Raw genomic sequence first — 18075 nt, forward strand, 5'->3', positions numbered from 1 at the left:
GCAGAATATTACGTCAGAACATTAACGGGGTACTGTATCTGCAGACACAGTACCCTGTTAATGCTCTGACGTAATAGTCCGTCAGTTTGCGTTAACAGGACAATGCCTGTGACGGACTATTACGGCACATAGCGTTAAGGGGTTAAAGGAAAACTCCAGTAACCACAAAACTTTACTATTCTAATGATCCATTATTCTTGGTTGACTTGTTGCAGTGCATAGCTATTTGGACAGCGACCTCACCAATTGTTGTGCCGGCGATGTTCACACTTGTGTTGTCGTATGACTGATACCAATGAAGCCCGACAGACCCCAGTGACCCCCATTGTAATGTCCGTCACATTTACGGGAAATATAGCACTGTATGTAGCACAATCCTTCCAGTCAAATCTAACGGAACAGCCGACCGAGGCTTCCAACGTCTGTGTGAACAGAGCATTAGTGGATCAATGAGAAAAAGGCCTTACACATGTCTTTCTTCCTTAGGGGATGTGGAGAGGAAATGTAATCTGGATATCAGTCCTCTGTGCGATCGTAATACATCAAACATAGCCAACATCCAGATTGGTAAGGATAAGTCGGAACTGTACTTTACATCTGTTGTATGTATTATTCCACAAGAAACACACATACTGGAGGAAAGATACAATACTGCTGGTTGTATACCTGTATAAGGTGGCAAAAACGTCTTTGGAAAGTAGCAATGCTTAAAGGGCCAGTAAACATATAGTCTGTCTAAAGTACAATTGCTGTGAAGTCGAATAGTTATGGAGAGGTGACTGCAGTGTTCTCCAGATACTTTTAGATCTATATATACACGTGAGGCCAATGACTAAGAACCTTGTATCATTAAAGGGAATGTATTGTCAGAAAATGCCATATTATTTAAAGAGGCTCTGTCACCACATTATAAGTGCCCTATCTCCTACATAAGGAGATCGGCGCTATAATGTTGGTGACAGCAATGCTTTTTATTTAGAAAAACAATCGATTTTTCGTTTTATGCTAATTAGTTTCTTAATGCCCAAGTGGGCGTGTTTTACTTTAGACCAAGTGGGCGTTGTACAGAGGATTGTATGACGCTGACCAATCAGCGTCATGCACTTCTCTCCATTCATTTACACTGCACTAGCGATATAGTTATATAGTTATGTGCAGCTACATACACAAACACTAACATTACTGCAGTGTCCTGATAATGAATATACATCACTACCAGCCAGGACGTGATGTGTATTCAGAATCCTGACACTTCTGAATCTATTCTGTGAGATTTCCAGCAAGGCAAACGTAATCTCGCGAGATTACGATGTAAACAGTCATTTAAAACGAGATTACGTTTGCCTTGCTGGAAATCTCACAGAAAAGATTCAGAAGTGTCAGGATTCTGAATACACATCACGTCCTGGCTGGAGGTAATGTATATTCATTGTCAGGACACTGCAGTAATGTTAGTGTGTTTATGTGGCTGCACATAGCGATATAGCTATATCTCTAGTGCAGTGTAAATGAATGGAGAGAAGTGCATGACGCTGATTGGTCAGCGTCATAAACTCCTCTGTACAACGCCCACTTGGTCTAAAGTAAAAACACGCCCACTTGGGCATTAAGAAGCTAATTAGCATAAAGCTAAAAATCGCTCAAAGTGGTAAAAATAGATCGTTTTTCTAAATAAAAAGCACTGCTGTCACCTACATTATAGCGCCCATCTCCTTATGTAGGAGATAGGCCACTTATAATGTGGTGACAGTCTCTTTAAAGCAGGTTTTTATTCTACACATTTTGAAAACTTTTATTTTTTTATTTTTATTAATATTTAAATTAATAGTATTTATGCATTTACCCTGAAAAAAACTCTCAAAATATTGCAGTTTTCACACTGGCCACTAGAGCAGTCACAATAATCTGATCTTTCCTGTTCTCTGTAGCTCATGTGTCAGATACAGGATGAGGAGAATCACCTTATCATTAGAAGGTGGATATATTAATGACAGCTCTATTGTATTACTGGTAGTCTATACCAGGATAGCAAAACTATACATGAATATATATGAAGCTTCCCTAGAGGAGGTGCTTTGCTCCATAACTTTCAGGAGACTGTAATAATCTGACATTTCCCTGTCAATTGACTCCTATTCATTTCAGCTGCCTTAAAGCACCTCCTGTACTACTGACGACACGGGAAGTACAAGAAGGAAGTGTGTGCCTCCAATATGGCCGCCCTCGGGAATTTTTTTTTAATGTTGTAGCTATTTATTTTTTTTATTATCTATACTGAAACTGAATTTATGAACTAAAATTAAAGGGGTTGTCCAGTCCCTAGAAGTTAATGGCCTATCCTCGGTCAGGGTCAGACTCTCAGGACCCCTGCCGATCAGCTGTTTTGAAGTGGCTGCAGCGCTCGTACGAGCTTGGATTTTCCTTCATTCCCTATCTGCTCGTATTGTGAATCGCCAACACACTTTGTAGCGGATTGGCTGGGGTCCCATCAATCAGACCCCGACCGATCAGATATTGGTGGCCTATCCTGAGGATAGGCCATCAATTTTTAGGGACTGGTCAATCCCTTCAAATAAATGACACATTCTCTTTAATAACTTTGCATCGATGTTGCCGTTTCCACTAAATTCATAACGTGTAGACACCAGAAATAGTGGTTTTCTTAGCCTACATAACAATTGTTTTTCTTGCACTGTTTCATCAGGTTTTATCAACTACCTGGTGGAGCCGTTGTTTGTGGAATGGGCCAGATTCAGCAACACCAGACTTTCACAGACCATGCTGGGCCACGTGGGACTAAATAAAGCCAGCTGGAAGGGAATGCTGCAGGAACGGTCCAGTAGTGAAGAGGCCGACCCCGCCTTTGATGACTGATCTATATGTTTGGTTTTTTTATTGTTTTTTTTTAACCTCAGGAAGACTGCACACCATGAACCTAGAGCATGCATCACAACAGCTTTTCGGTGGAACTTCTTTTTAGCGAGTGATCAGAAAAAGGTCTTGGTGAGAGAATTTATCCTGATTGCCAAGGTTACATTATGTAAAAAAAAAAAAAAAAAAGCCAGCATTATTTATCTCCAATTTTTTCCTTTAACGTGCTCCATAAAAAAAATTTTTGCCAATTTTTTTATGTATTATACACAGCCTGAACATAGAGCAATATGCACATACCTCAGTTGGTTTTATTTTTATCAAAGCTTGAATATGCAAAGCACAGCAATGACTGACTGAAAACTGCAGGAAGCTTTTTCATGTGCCACAGGTTTGTTTTTTTTTTTTTGTTTTTTTTTACCCGTTAAAGGAAACCTGTCTCTTTATAATTATTATAATTGGAAGATATTTTTTCAGCTACTGGTGGGGAATTTTGCCAGACTTTACAGACTGATGTTCTAACTTCCACTTCGTGTTGACTTCTCGTTTGGAAATGTGAAGTGCCCACACTGCTTTGCTGCCTCGGCAAGGAATGCTGTTTACAAATACACTGAAAATACTGACTGACGCTTGCCTTGAAGCATGGTTGTGAAGGAACCACTAACTGGATCTTTTTTTTTCGTATGGTTATTTAACAGAACAAATGTTGACTGCAATCCTTCCTCTCCCTCACAGCAACACTTACGTTTCCACATTCTGCAATATTTTCACTAGCATGCAGCCAGGCTTCAATCCCTATTAATGGTTGGAAGATTTGGCAGCATCATTTTTAATTTTTTTTTAATGGCAGAATGCAAGGACTGTGTCCTGGCTGTTTTGCTAAGCTATAGTGAAACGCGTTGCATGCTGGGGTTTTTCTTTTGATTACAACTTTCCACTACTGAACACTTGAACTGCACGGAAAAGGTGGAATTAATGTACACACCATATTCAGCTCAGGGTATTTGCCAATCTGAAATAAAGGGGGAAGGGAATTTTTGTTCGGACAAGGGTACAAATGCCTTTTTTTGCTGCAGTGTGCCTGTGTGTTTGAGTGAGAGGACTGAACTGCGTGTGTGTGAATGCGTGCATGCGATTGGTTACATGTCTATACCACAGGTTTGGAAAGCTCCACACTAAAGCTTTTGCTGGACGACAGATTTCCTGATGTTTAGCAGTCCTGTATAGCTAGAGGGACTTGTAGGTCAGTAAAAGCAGATGTGCCGGCTCGCCAATCCCTCGGTCTATATAGTTGTCACAGATAAAGGATGAGTGAAATGTAACGAATTGCTAAAATGCCTTAATCTATGCACAAAGCTAAGTGACCAAACGTGTCGTGTTTAGTTTTATTTTAGTTTGAGTCTATTTGTTTGTTTTTTTCCTCTCTGGATTTTGTTTGGTTTATTTAGTGAAAAAAAAATTGTGGGATTTTGTTGTATGATAAGTTGTTTTTAGGACCAGTTACAGGACTAATTTTAAACTTAAACATTCCATTATTTTGTAGTTTGTTTTAAGTATAGTGAGCACAACTGTTATCTAGATAAAAAGAAAAAACTGGTGCTTTTTTAGCTGATTTGTATTTTCCTTGGTATTGCTGTTAAAGACTGTTTATCATCTGTTTACAGTTTGTTGCAACAGACATTTTTTTGGGAGACGGCTTCAGCGTAAAGCCATTTGTATACGGCTTTGCCATACTCATTTTAATACGTGCCTGTTGCTGTTCCGTTTTGATGAATAAAAATAAAACAAAAAATTGTTTTGTTTTTTTTGTTTTCAGCTTTCTAAATGTCATTGATTCTGTTCTACGGTTGTTAGTCCCTCTGACCTTAACTAGATGACACTGCTGTTTTGATGATCTTGGGAGTAGTAGCAACTACTAGAAAGACCTATTAAATGTATTAATGAGAAGAAAAAAAATACATGTAAATGTAATATAGGTCACTACCCGTCCCCGCTTTATTTATGGGGTTTGCAAACTTATATAGAGGGGAATACAAGGTCTTTTAGTGTACATGAAATTGTAAAAAAACTTTTAATAACCTTCATGCTTAGATATGATCGCTTTTAGTTATAGACCCAAAGCCTGAGGCTGCACTACTGAGGATGTCTGATGCCATGTGCATTGTTATGGGGACCATATGTAAACATTGTGTGTATTGACTTGCAGCCACACATTTGCCCCGGTTTCGCTCACAACACTGAATCTAACTGAAGTTTGGTATATTTTGGTGTCCGTATTTCCTGTTCTTAGTAGTGCAGCCTCAGGCTTCGGCTCTGTAATCATAATTTTAATATCTTCGCAAAGAAATGTTCTTTTTTGGGGGCACAGGACAGGATTACAAATGCCAAGGAGACGTTAAAGATGCCGTGTATTGGCCACTATGCAGTTCTATTCCCAGATTCTTGAGGCTGCCATCCCACGTTCAACATTAAGATGCATTTTGATGAGGTCTTGCCGGCTGTCCTGACGTGTCTGTTTACATTCCTTATGAAATAACAATTCTGGAACATCCTTTCTTAGGCCTGATTCACACGAATGCTGCGCATCTCTGACGTTAAAAACTGCCGTTTTTCACGTCCGAGGTGCATCCGTGCTCAGCGCTGCGGGACGCGATGTCCCGCATCCCCCATAGATGAGTCTATGGAGTGATGCGTGAAAAGATAGGACATGTCCTATTTTCCCACGGACCCTTCACACAGTCCGTTGAAGCAACGGCTGTGTGAACTGCCACATTGAATAACATAGGCCCGTGGGACGGCCACTGTTTCAACGGCCGTCCCACGGACGTTTAACACGTTCGTGTGAATCAGGCCTTAGAATGCTGCATTGTGCCGTTCTCCTTGTGTAAGTACAGTCCTGAAGCTGTCCAATGAGTGCAAGCATACACCCTATAGTGACTCCGAGTTGTTAATTTATTTGTAGGTTTCCTGGAGAAGTAACATGAATGGCACATCAGAGTTGAAAGAAGCGCTTCTTCTGCATGAGTTCATGATTACATACAAGTATTACTGATCTTTAAATCACTGTCATGCAATCGGTGTAATACAATAACACCAGGGTAAATACCGGAGCTGTGCGCCACACCTTCGGGCCCTGCATTTTTGCCTGGAATCTTCCTGTAAGGCTTCGTTCACACCTGTGTCACGGCTCCGTTCTGGCGTTCCATCAGAGCTTTCCGTCTGAACGGAACCCTGACTGAAATAAACGGAAACGATAGGTTTCCGTCTGCATCACCATTGATTTTCAATGGTGACGGATCCGGTGCAAATGGTTTCTGTTTGTTACCGTTGTGCAAGTGTTCCTTCGTTTTGACGGAAGCAATACCGTAGTTGACCTACATGTAGTCCACGGCAGTATTTAGGTCAGTATTTGTGAGCCAAAACCAGGAGTGGTTCCAAAACACGAACGAGGTGTAAATCTTTCTATTATACTTTTTCTCTGTGTAGCTTCCACTTATGGTTTTGGCTGACAAATACTGACCAAACTATTGCCGTGTGAAAGAGGCCTTAAAGAGGCTCTGTCACCAGATTTTTCAACCCCTATATGCTATTGCAGCAGATCGGCGCTGCAATGTAGATAAGAGTAACATTTTTATTTTTAAAAACGAGCATTTTTGGCCAAGTTATGACCATTTTTGTATTTATGCAAATGAGGCTGGCTAAAGTCCAACTGGGCGTGTATTGTGTGTGTTACATCTGGGCGTGTTTACTACTTTTACTAGCTGGGCGTTCTGACGAGAAGTATCATCCACTTCTCTTCAGAACGCCCAGCTTCTGGCAGTGCAGACACAGCCGTGTTCTCCAGAGATCACGCTGTGCCGTCACTCACAGGTCCTGCATCGTGTCTGACGAGCGAGGACACATCGGCACCAGTGGCTACAGTTGATTCTGCAGCAGCATCAGCGTTTGCAGGTAAGTCGATGTAGCTACTTACCTGCAAACGCTGATGCTGCTGCAAAATCAACTGTAGCCTCTGGTGCCGATGTGGCCGACACGATGCAGGACCTGGGGCAGGAAGTGAGTGACGTCACAGCGTGATCTCTCGAGAACACCCTGTGTCTGTGCATTGCCAGAAGCTGGGCGTTCTGAAGAGAAGTGGATGATACTTCTCGTCAGAACGCCCAGCTAGTAAAAGAAGTAAAAACGCCCCGATGTAACACACATAATACACGCCCAGTTGTACTTTAGAAAGCCTCATTTGCATAACTACAAAAATGGTCATAACTTGGCCAAAAATGCTCGTTTTTTAAAAATAAAAACGTTACTGTAATCTACATCGCAGCGCCGATCTGCTGCAATAGGAGATAGGGGTTGCAAAATCTGGTGACAGAGCCTCTTTAAGGTTAGATGTCCCTTTTGTCATGGAGAAAATGCTAAATTTAAAAAAAAAATTCACCTGTCTATGTAACCCCTTCCCACTGAAGCCATTTTTTCACTATTCTCTTCCTTCGTTTCTAAAGCTATAACGTAGACCTTATGCACACGAACGTAAAAACGCCCGTAATTACAAGCCCATAGACTTCTATTGGCCACGGGTACCTCCCCGTATGCTTAGGGGAAGGTGCCCGTGGCATTGAAAAATATAGAACATGTCCTATTTCAGGCCATAATAACCGCACGGGCAGGCCCATAGAAGTCTATGGGGCTCCGGTAATTACGGGTGGCTACGTGTGTGCACCTGTAATTACGGGAGCATTGCTAGGCGACTTCAGCGGATAGTCACTGTCCAGGGTGCTGAAACAGTTAAACGATCGGCAGTAACTCTTTCAGCACCGATCACAATATAGATCAACCTGTAGAAAAAAAAAACGTTCATACTTACCCAGAACTCCCTGCTTCTTCCTCCAGTCCGGCCTCCTGGGATGACGTTTCAGCCCATGTGACCGCTGCAGCCAATCAACCAGGGAGGTCGGGCTGGATGTCAAAAGAGGGACGCGTCACCAAGACAACGGCCGGGTAAGTATGAATTTCTTTTACTGCGGAAAGGGCTGCCCCTTCTCTCTATCCTGCACTGATAGAGAGAAGGGGCTGCCAATTAGTGCAGTGCAATTTTGCAGCGAAAACGTGCCCGTAAATACGGGTGGAATACTGGTGACAACGGACCTGTATTTACGGGCACGGGTCCGTAAATACTGGTGCAATACGGGTCGAATACGTGTGACCAAGAACCCGTATTTACGGGAGAAAAAAAATACGTTCGTGTGCATGAGGCCTTATTTTTATTTATTTTTCCGCCGACATAGCCGTATGAGGGCTTGTTTTTTGTGAGACGAGTTGTAGCTTTTAATGGCACCATTAAATTTATAATTTTATAAGGTGAAATGGGGGGAAAACAGCAATTTCTCCATTGTTTTTTGGGGTTTGTTTTTATGGCATTTATCGTGTGGTAAAAACGACATGTTAACTTTTCATTCTGCGGGTCAATAAGATTACAGCGATACCAAACTTAGGCTCTGCACAACAGGTTTTTCCCTTCGTTTCGCGTGCGCTTTGTGAAAGCTCACAATATACACGTTAAATGTGTCCATAGGGCTCCATTAGCCTGGCTGAGGCCAAAAGTGTGTATACTGGTTTACTTTGGTATACTTTATTTTTTAAGTAGACTATGCTTTTCTATTCCATGGCACCCCGCAAAAAAACATATATATGGGTGACGTATGTTTTAAGTGGATGTCTAATAGTGCCATCCATAGACAATAGTAGTATCCAATTAACATATATGTCATGAACAGGGTTATGAGAGTTCATGACGTATACGTTTAATGTACACCATTATACTCTGGTGACTGATACTAATATTAAGGCATCTGTCACAGCCTAGGTTTCACATATACGTCTGGAAAAGCTCCCGTTTTAAACGTAGGCCAAAAAACATGATGTGCAGAGCTCAGTTGTTTATTTTATATACTAGTTTTACAAAGAAAAAACTATTTGATAGAATATGGGAACACTTATTTATTTTTATTTTTTTTCATCAATGCAGCAGTGGGAGGACTTTTTTTGTTTTTGTTTTTTTGTGGGGCGAGCTGTACATCACAAAAAAGCTAATGCACATTACAGATGTGTGCCGGCCGGGTCCCGTCCGTGATCCGTGGGAAGATAGGTCACGTCCTATCTTTCCACGGATCTGGGAGTCTGGTCAGTTTTTACAGACCCGATTCACCCGCTAAAGTGAATGGGTCTGTGAAAACTATCGAATGCCATGAAGAGCGGCCCGAGTGCAACGGTTATAACTGTTTATTTATTTTAGTCCAACTAGAACACTTGAACAAGCTATCATTTGATTGCTGGTACAATACCTATGTATTACAGTGTATTGTAATTTGTCAGATCAGGGAGCCTTCATTTAGGCCCCAGGCTGCAATGACAACCATTGGCGTCAAAGTTTGTCATGGAGTGACGTAGAGGGTCCCCTCCTTCTAAAGGCTTAGATACCGTGGTCACTACTAATATTCTTTCTGTTTAACCACTTAGATGCCACGGACAATAATTTCTGATCTTGGCCGTTACAGTGAAGTATCGGCTGTAACATACAGTCTCCGCCTGCTGAGTACGGCGCTCTCCCAGGCCGTGGTCACGCTCCATACTCTCCTTCCTGACATTTGCCGTAGCCGTACTGTTATGGCCGGGAAGTGGCTTTAAGAGGCTCTGTCACCAGATTTTGCAACCCCTATCTCCTATTGCAGCATATCGGCGCTGCAATGGAGATAAGAGTAACGTTTTGTTTTTTTTTAAACGAGCATTTTTGGCCAAGTTATGGCCATTTTTATATTTATGTAAATGAGGCTTTCTAAAGTACAACTGGGCGTGTATTATGTGTGTACATCGGGGCGTGTTTACTTCTTTTACTAGCTGGGCGTTCTGATGAGAAGTATCATCCACTTCTCTTCACAACGCCCAGCTTCTGGCAGTGCAGACACAGCCGTGTTCTCGAGAGATCACGCTGTGACGTCACTCACTTCCTGCCCCAGGTCCTGCATCGTGTCGGACGAGCGAGGACACATCGGCACCATAGACTACAGTTGATTCTGCAGCAGCATCGGCGTTTGCAGGTAAGTCGATGTAGCTACTTACCTGCAAACGCTGATGCTGCTGCAGAATCAACTGTAGCCGATGTGGCCGACACGATGCAGGACCTGGGGCAGGAAGTGAGTGACGTCACAGCGTGATCTCTCGAGAACACGCTGTGTCTGCACTGCCAGAAGCTGGGCGTTGTGTATAGAAGTATCATCCACTTCTCTTCAGAACGCCCAGCTAGTAAAAGAAGTAAACACGCCCAGATGTAACGAACACAATACACGCCCAGTTGTACTTTAGAAAGCCTCATTTACATAAATATAAAAATGGTCATAACTTGGCCAAAAATGCTCGTTTTTTTTAAAAAAAACGTTAGTGTAATCTACATTGCAGCGCCTATCTGCTGCAATAGGAGATATGGGTTGCAAAATCTGGTGACAGAGCCTCTTTAAAGCTTCAGATATTGTTGACTGATTTTTGTACTGCTTATTTTATGTGCAACACCATCTTTCCCTTTTTTTCCTACTTCAGAGCGGGTGTTTCATATGAAGTAATAGAAAAAACTAATGTGCCTGAGGCACAATGAAACCCATTTTCCCAGCTACCAACTGAATTGTAATAAGATATAACTTTTATTGGTTCTATTCTTAAAAAAGTCCGAGATGGACAACAAGAGCACAAAAATAAGTTAAAATTGGCTAAAGACCATTAGCAATTGCTCTATAGAGATACTGCCGAATGAGGCAGGATTCAGTGTACAAATCCTATCGCAATAGGATGCCTGGGTCAGCAGCTGCAGACTGCCTGACAGACGCCAGTAGCACAGTGTATTAGAGGTAGAGGCTAATAGGTCGTAGTAGTTCAAATTGTTATAAGTATAGGCCCCCTGACATGTTTCGTTGTCAACACAACGTCCTCTGGGGATAACAACAGGGCTTGTAAACGCGCGCTCTACTTCCTTGTGCTTTAAAAACTCAGATAAGCCTCACACAGGAATCACAAGGCACACATCTATATGTAGTATAGAGTACAGGCAGATATGGAGGCTGTATTAGATATGTCTCATAAGGGCATTTGTATAATCAATATATTCATGGTGTAAAGTACGTCAGTGATAACTGTGAAAAAAATTATACACAGTAATGGAAGTTATGAAGGAACTATTGCTGAGTAGACAAGGATTGTAATCCATCATAGTGGACAATAGGTATTCTATATTAGTCAGAGTAAAGATATTGCAAATATCAGATAATAAATTGATGGTGTATAGTAGTACAATGATCAACATAATGTCAATCAAGTATATAGGTGTACAGATAGACCTGAGCTACGGAAGCTATAGGAAGGCGACAAAAGTGAAGCCTTCATTGAGACCATTAGGATTTAGGGTACTCAATCTATGTATCCATTTAGCTTCTTCCTGTAAAAGCTTTTTATCCAGATTGCCAGCTCTGGGACCCAGCTTGATTTGGGCAATGCCCCAGAATTTAAGGACATTGGTGTCCCCCTGGTGTACGAACCTAATGTGTTTAGAAAGAGGAGTGTCCTCTTTAGTATTGATCGTGTTGATGTGTTTTGAGATCCTCCTTCGAAGCTGTTGAATGGTCTTACCCACATACAATTTGGGACATTGGGCAGCGTAAACAACGCCACTACTTTGGCAATTAATAAATTGCTTGATGGTAAATTTCTTTCCATCAAATGGATTAAAGAAAGTTTTTGTTGTGGGCATAAATGGGCAGAAAGAGCATCTGCCACATGGGAAGGAGGTGGGAGCCAACTACTGCGCTCAGTAACAGGTCTAGAATAGTGGCTATGAGTGAGAAATTCCCGAAGGTTCTTGCCTCTCCGGTAAGTAATCTTAGGGCCACTGGAAATTACATCACGCAGGTCAGAGTCCGCCTGTAGAATTGGCCAGTGTTTCTGTAGGATATTCTTGATTTGATGTGAACAGGTATCAAAGTTACCTATACATCTAATGGAGGAGGGTTGTGCTCTATTAATAATACTAGGATCGTTGTTACTATTGGTGTTCCTACCATAGAGTAGTTCTTCTCTAGGGGTTGCCCTGGCTCTAGGAAATGCTCTATGCAGAGTTTTCTTGGGGTATCCACGTGCTCAGAATTTTTTTGTACAGGGTATCACATTCAAGTTTAAAGGAGTGTTCTTCAGAACAATTTCTCCTAGCTCTCAAGTACTGACCAATTGGAATGCCCCTCTTGAGGGCTGGTGGATGGAAGCTCCCCCAGTGTAAGAAACTGTTGGTGGCAGTCTCTTTGCAAAAAATATTGGTTTGGACAGAGGCCGGTCACCATCTATACGTTTCTATTGGTCCTCACACAGGTGATTCCTGTGTGAGGCTTATCTGAGTTTTTAAAGCACAAGGAAGTAGAGCGCGCATTTACAAGCCCCGTTGTTATCCCCTGAGGACGTTGTGTTGACAACGAAACATGTCGGGGGGGCTATACTTATAACAATTTTAACTGCTACGACCTATTAGCCTCTACCTCTAATACACTGTGCTACTGGCATCTGTCAGGCAGTCTGCAGCTGCTGACCCAGGCATCCTATTGCGATAGGATTTGTACACTGAATCCTGCCTCGTTTGGCAGTATCTCTATAGAGCAATTGCTAATGGTCTTTAGCCAATTTTAACTTATTTTTGTGCTCTTGTTGTCCATCTCGGACTTTTTTAAGAATAGAACCAATAAAAGTTATATCTTATTACAATTCAGTTGGTAGCTGGGAAAATGGGTTTCATTGTGCCTCAGACACATTAGTTTTTTTCTATTGCAGTTTCTGACCTGCCAGCTACCAGGGTCTTCTTTAATATATCAGTGTTTCATATGAAGTATTCTCTCTTTCCCTCCCTTCTTTCCATACTGTGTACCTGTGTCTCTTCACACACTGGCAAGATATAAGAAAAACACAAACCTGCACTGACCAAATGTCTCTACAATGCGCAGTAGTTCAGCAAGGAGTTGAGCAGTAATACATGACTATAATCTATAGCCACGGAGTGTCAACTTTGTGCACATACCCTTTATGCTGTCTAATATATATAGACTTATGTCTGTTCTTTGCACAGATGTAGTTCCATGGGAAATCTTAACTTCAGCTGCATATGATAATTAAACTGCTGTCAGATAAGGTCAGTTCACACGTTGCGCTAATACTGCGTTTTTTTCCGCAACTGAATTGGTTGCGGAAAATCCGCAGCAAATACAATAGCAGCAAAGTGGATGAGATGACACAAATCTCATCCACACGCTGTGTAAATACTGAGCGGAAAGAACGCTCAGAGATTGACCTGCGGTGCGGAAATTTATTGTGCAGCATGTCAGTTGTATTTACGTAAATGCTGGTAATTTGTTGCGGTTTTTCCCCATTGAATTCAAGATAAAACTGGCAACATAGCAGTTGTTGCAGTGTTTTTTTTTGTAACGGGTTCGCAGCGATTCCGCCGCAGAAAATACAACCTGCAAAAAACCTTATACTTACCAAGGAGTCTGTTTCTTCCTCCAGGCCGGCCTCCTGGGATGCCCATGTGACCGCTGAAGCCAATCATAGGCTGTAGTGGTGGTCACATGGGAAGAAATTTGCTGCAGTTTTCTGCAGTGGATATTCCGGTCGAAAAACTGCACCGCAGTTTGGCATGGTTTTTCACCCGGAAAGCCTTGCGGTGCACAGGGGCGATACCCTAAGGCTGAGTTAACACGGGGCGTATGATCATACGAAGTGTTTTCAAACGTTTTTCGGGCCGTAACCGTCCCGAAAAAAGGCTGCAATAGTGTGGGATGATTGCTCGATGCCTCCTGTTTGTCGACGTGCCACTTTTTGCGAACAGAGAGAAACAGAATCCTTGAACTGAGAGACCCTGGTTTGTCACTGACAGATCACTATGTGCCTAGGATGATGTCAGCACTATTCAAAGTTGCGTGTCCCGAAGTTTGGGAGAATGACAATGAAGAGGAATGACAGCAAGAGGTACACGAAAGCGAACCTCTGCTCTAACTGATTATCTGAGTGGAAGAATGGCACGCACTGATTCTTTCTGTACTGCAAGAGAAATTGGATGTCACATCCCAAGCCTAGGGCGGCAACCAATGTTGACGCAAACCACCAGAAGGCGTGTGAACGTCCAGCTACAGGTCTTCTATTGACCACATACCACCGCTTTTGTCTTGGACACAATGATAGCTGGAGATTGGTCTGAAGATCACACTGGTCCTACTCCTGTCATTGTGGGTTGGTATAATGTACAGTAGCCGGACTCCTCTAGTCATCATTTCAGGTATATTAGAAGCTCGGTGTTCCATTGATTTAACTGTGGAACCAGTGGTAGTCATTTCTCCAAAGTGTCCCAGAAGCAGTTTTTCAACAGGACAACGCCAGGCTCCATGTTGCTCGTGCTACTGTGAGCAGCCTGTGTGGCCTAAACCTGCTACCATGGCCTGCAGCTGTTTTGTACTTGTCTACCATCAAGCACATCTGGGACATCATTGGTCAGAAATTTCAAAGGGAGCTGCTGACAGCCAATCTTGATGATTTGCATGCCCAAGTGCATTCAGCATGGGAAAATATTCCTCAACCATTAATAACCCCATTGATTGCATGTCAAGGCGTGTAAGTACGTGGTGCTCATACTCGATACTGACTAAATGAGGATATTTGGAATATTTTGTTTAAATGTTTTTATCTGCATATCATTAAACAGGTGCAACATGTAGAAGTAATCTTCAGCGCGCGCGCACGCGCACACACACACACGCACACACACACACACACCTCCGCAAACACTGTTGAGGAGTGTATAATGCGGTCTGCCACCGATGCATTTTAAAGATGACCAGACCGACTGGCCCCGATGGGGACTGCTGGCAGTCATCATTAATCTTCAACTTCTCCCATGGTTGCTAACTATGCTCTTGGATTTCATCAGGATGTTGTGGTAGAACCAGCCAGGCTTCAGCTGTTTTCTTTCATTTTCTAACCAAAAGTTTCAAGGAGAGATCTGATTTGGTTAAGGATGGAAGCATTTATAGGCACAGGCCCCATGCAGTTGCATCCGCATGCGGCCAAAACCACTTCCGCATGGAGAGGAATGGCCGCAAGATTTGTGCAGCCATAAGCCACTGCAAGTGACCAAGATTTCAGCCACCACTACGTGGGACTGTACTCAAATACAAGCCTTTTCTGGGAAAGCGAGGGATTGCGTCTCACGTGGCTCTGCTTGTTGTAGGGGGGGGGGGGGGGACATACATTCAAACAAGAATTAAATAAAACCAGTTCTCCAGATGGAAGGCTCTAGCAGCAGCCCCCCCATACATTAGATTGTTGGGGAAATTCTGCAGGATCTGTCTGTGCAATCTAATGTATATGAGGGCAGCAGATTGTATTTGAACATGACCGATCCTTTGTTTCAATAAGAGAAAAGCTCCAGAGGTGTCAGTAAAGAGTTAAAAACTACTGCCAATGAGAACAAATGGTCAATCCGAGTATGCATCCTTATGAAGGAGCCTGAAAAGATGACCATTTGGCTGATGACTATCTAATATGTATGGCCTGCTTAACCCCTTAAGGACACGGCCAATTTTAGCCTTGAGGACAGAGCAATTTTTTTTACATTTCCCTCTTTGCATCCCGACGCTCATAACGCTTTTATTTTTTGTACGACGTAGTTGTATGAGACTTTGTTTTTTGCGGGACGAGTTGTACTTTATGTACGTACCATTTTTTGGTACAAATACATTATCGTTTAATTTCTATAAATTTTTAATTAGATTAAAATGCAGAAAAAAAGCAGTTGTGCAGCAGTTTTAATATTTTTTTTTTACACCATACACCGATCATAATAAATAATGGTACACATTTGTAGTACAGGTTGTTACGGTCGTGGCAATACTAAATATGTCTATATTATTTCATGTTTTGGGACTTATATTTTAAAAAGTTGATTTATTATAAAAAATGTGTATTTCTGTGTATTTTATTTACTTTTTATTTATTTATTTACCATTATTTTTTTTTTTACATTCATTTAACTTTTTTTTCTTAATCCCATAAAGGGATTTATAATTTTGATTTTTATTTTGTAACTGCAATGTACTGGCATAGATCTATATGCCAGTACATTAGCCTGTTACTGATCGTACACAGGCAGTTGTTAGGGCATACCTCAGTATGCCCTAACAACAGGAAATATGTTCAGACAGCCCTGGGGTCCTTCACTGGACCCTGGGCTATCTGGCCATATGAGTTATGGGCTTTGATCGCGACACAGTTATTTTCTGTGACGCGATCAATGTGCAGTCCCCTCTCCTTGAACGCCGCGATCAGCTGTCATCGCGGCGTTCAAAGGGTTAACAGCGGAGAGAAGATGTTTCTCTCCTCTCCGCTGTCAGAGCGGGGCCGTGGCTGTGTATTACAGCCGTTGCCCCGCTCTCGATCACGCGCGCAGGTACGGCTGTCACACAGGACGAGTATCAGAGGCGTAACTAGGAAAGACTGGGCCCCATAGCAAACTTTTGACTGGGGCCCCCCCTCCCCTGGGTGTCACACAACCCCCCCCCCCTTGTAGATAGTGCCTTTTTTACAGCCCCCCTGTAGATAACGCCATACAGCCCCCCTCTGTAGATAGCGCCATACATCCCCCTGTAGAGAACGCCATACAGCCCCCCTGCAGAGAACGCCATACAGCCCCCCCTGTAGAGAACGCCATACAGCCCCCCCTGTAGAGAACGCCATACAGCCCCCCCTGTAGGGAACGCAATACAGCCACCCCCCCCCTGTAGGGAACGCCATACAGCGTCCCCCCCTCCCAAAAAAATGCGAACTACAGTGTGTCCTACAAAATACATGTATCCCCTCTCCACAGGATCTCCACAGGATAGGGGATACATGTGTGATCGCTGGCAGCGATAGGGAGAACGGAGGACTGAAAGTCCCCTGAACTTCTCCATGACAAACCTCTGACTTCCGGCGTCTGCGCAGCTCAATAAAAATGAAAGGAGCGCTGGTCACGCATGCGCACAAGCACGACCAGCGCTCCATTCATTTCTACGGAGCTGCCGACACAGACCCCGGAAGTCCGAGGTTTGTGATGGAGAACTTCAGGGGACTTTCAGTCCCCCGTTCTCCCTATCACTGCCAGCGATCACACATGTATCCCCTATCCTGTGAAGATCCTGTGGAGAGGGGATACATGTCCTGTGGAGAGGGGATACATGTCCTGTGGAGAGGGGATACATGTCCTGTGGAGAGGGGATACATGTCTTTTGCTCTATTTTGCGCCTTCAGGACCAGACACCGTTTAGCCATTTTTAGCACGTGTTAGTTAAATGACTATAACTTTTTTATTTGTTGGGCTAACGACGTGATTTTTGCGACGTTTTTTCCGTAGACAATGCAGGTTTCATTTTTTATCGTTTTTATACACACCTTTTTTGCTATTTTAGAATTTTTATTCATAAAGTTTGAAAATAATAGTAAAAAAATAAGCTTTTTTACATTTCAGCTATTTTTTTTTTGGTAATAACATAGTTTTACCCTAAAATAGACCTTTTGTGATCGTCATTGTCTACCGTAAATGTTTATATATTACATGTCTATATTAGGGTAATTGGGTCAGCGCTAGCGTTACAACAATGATTGGCGGGGGGGAACGTTTTTTTTTTGGGGTGGGTATTTTCTGTGTATTTATTATTTAAATTTTTTTTGCACTTTACTTTATTCTTTTTTTATTACTATGGTCTGTCCCTCAAAGGTCAAAAAAGACCTTTGGGGAACTTTATATATTTTTTTTCTTTCTTTTACACCATGTTTTTCCACTGTAACTGGAGCTGCACAGCAGCCCCAGTTACAGGGGAAATCAGCCCTCTCATAGTGACGATTGTCACCAATAGGGCTGTGCTGGATCTAGTAAGACCCAGCAGCAGTCTGCCACTAACGGCACCCGGCGATCATGTGACCCACGATCATGTGACCAGTCACATGATCACCGGGAGGAATAGAGACAGCGCCGCTGCTGCTGTCTCTATTCCTGTACACAGCGCGCATTCAGCGCTGTGTACAAGTGATCAGAGAAGACAGAAGCAGCGAAAGCTGCTTCTATCCTCTCCTCAGGGTCCCCGGCAGTCACTGACAGCT

The 18075-nt window shown here is 42.7% G+C and overlaps 1 protein-coding gene across 1 annotated transcript in view; it reads left to right on the plus strand.

The window, feature by feature from the left end:
• Nucleotides 1-4655, plus strand: part of PDE7A (phosphodiesterase 7A) — a 97160-nt gene extending 92505 nt beyond the window's left edge. The window contains exons 12-13 of the mRNA XM_075826173.1: nt 487-567; nt 2705-4655. Of these exons, the coding sequence (XP_075682288.1) occupies nt 487-567; nt 2705-2874 (251 nt within the window). The 3' untranslated portion in view covers nt 2875-4655. The remainder of the gene's footprint in view (nt 1-486; nt 568-2704) is intronic.
• Nucleotides 4656-18075: the final 13420 nt, after the last annotated feature.

Source organism: Rhinoderma darwinii, chromosome 5 (assembly GCF_050947455.1).
Source record: "Rhinoderma darwinii isolate aRhiDar2 chromosome 5, aRhiDar2.hap1, whole genome shotgun sequence".
Taxonomy (NCBI): Eukaryota; Metazoa; Chordata; class Amphibia; order Anura; family Rhinodermatidae; genus Rhinoderma; species Rhinoderma darwinii.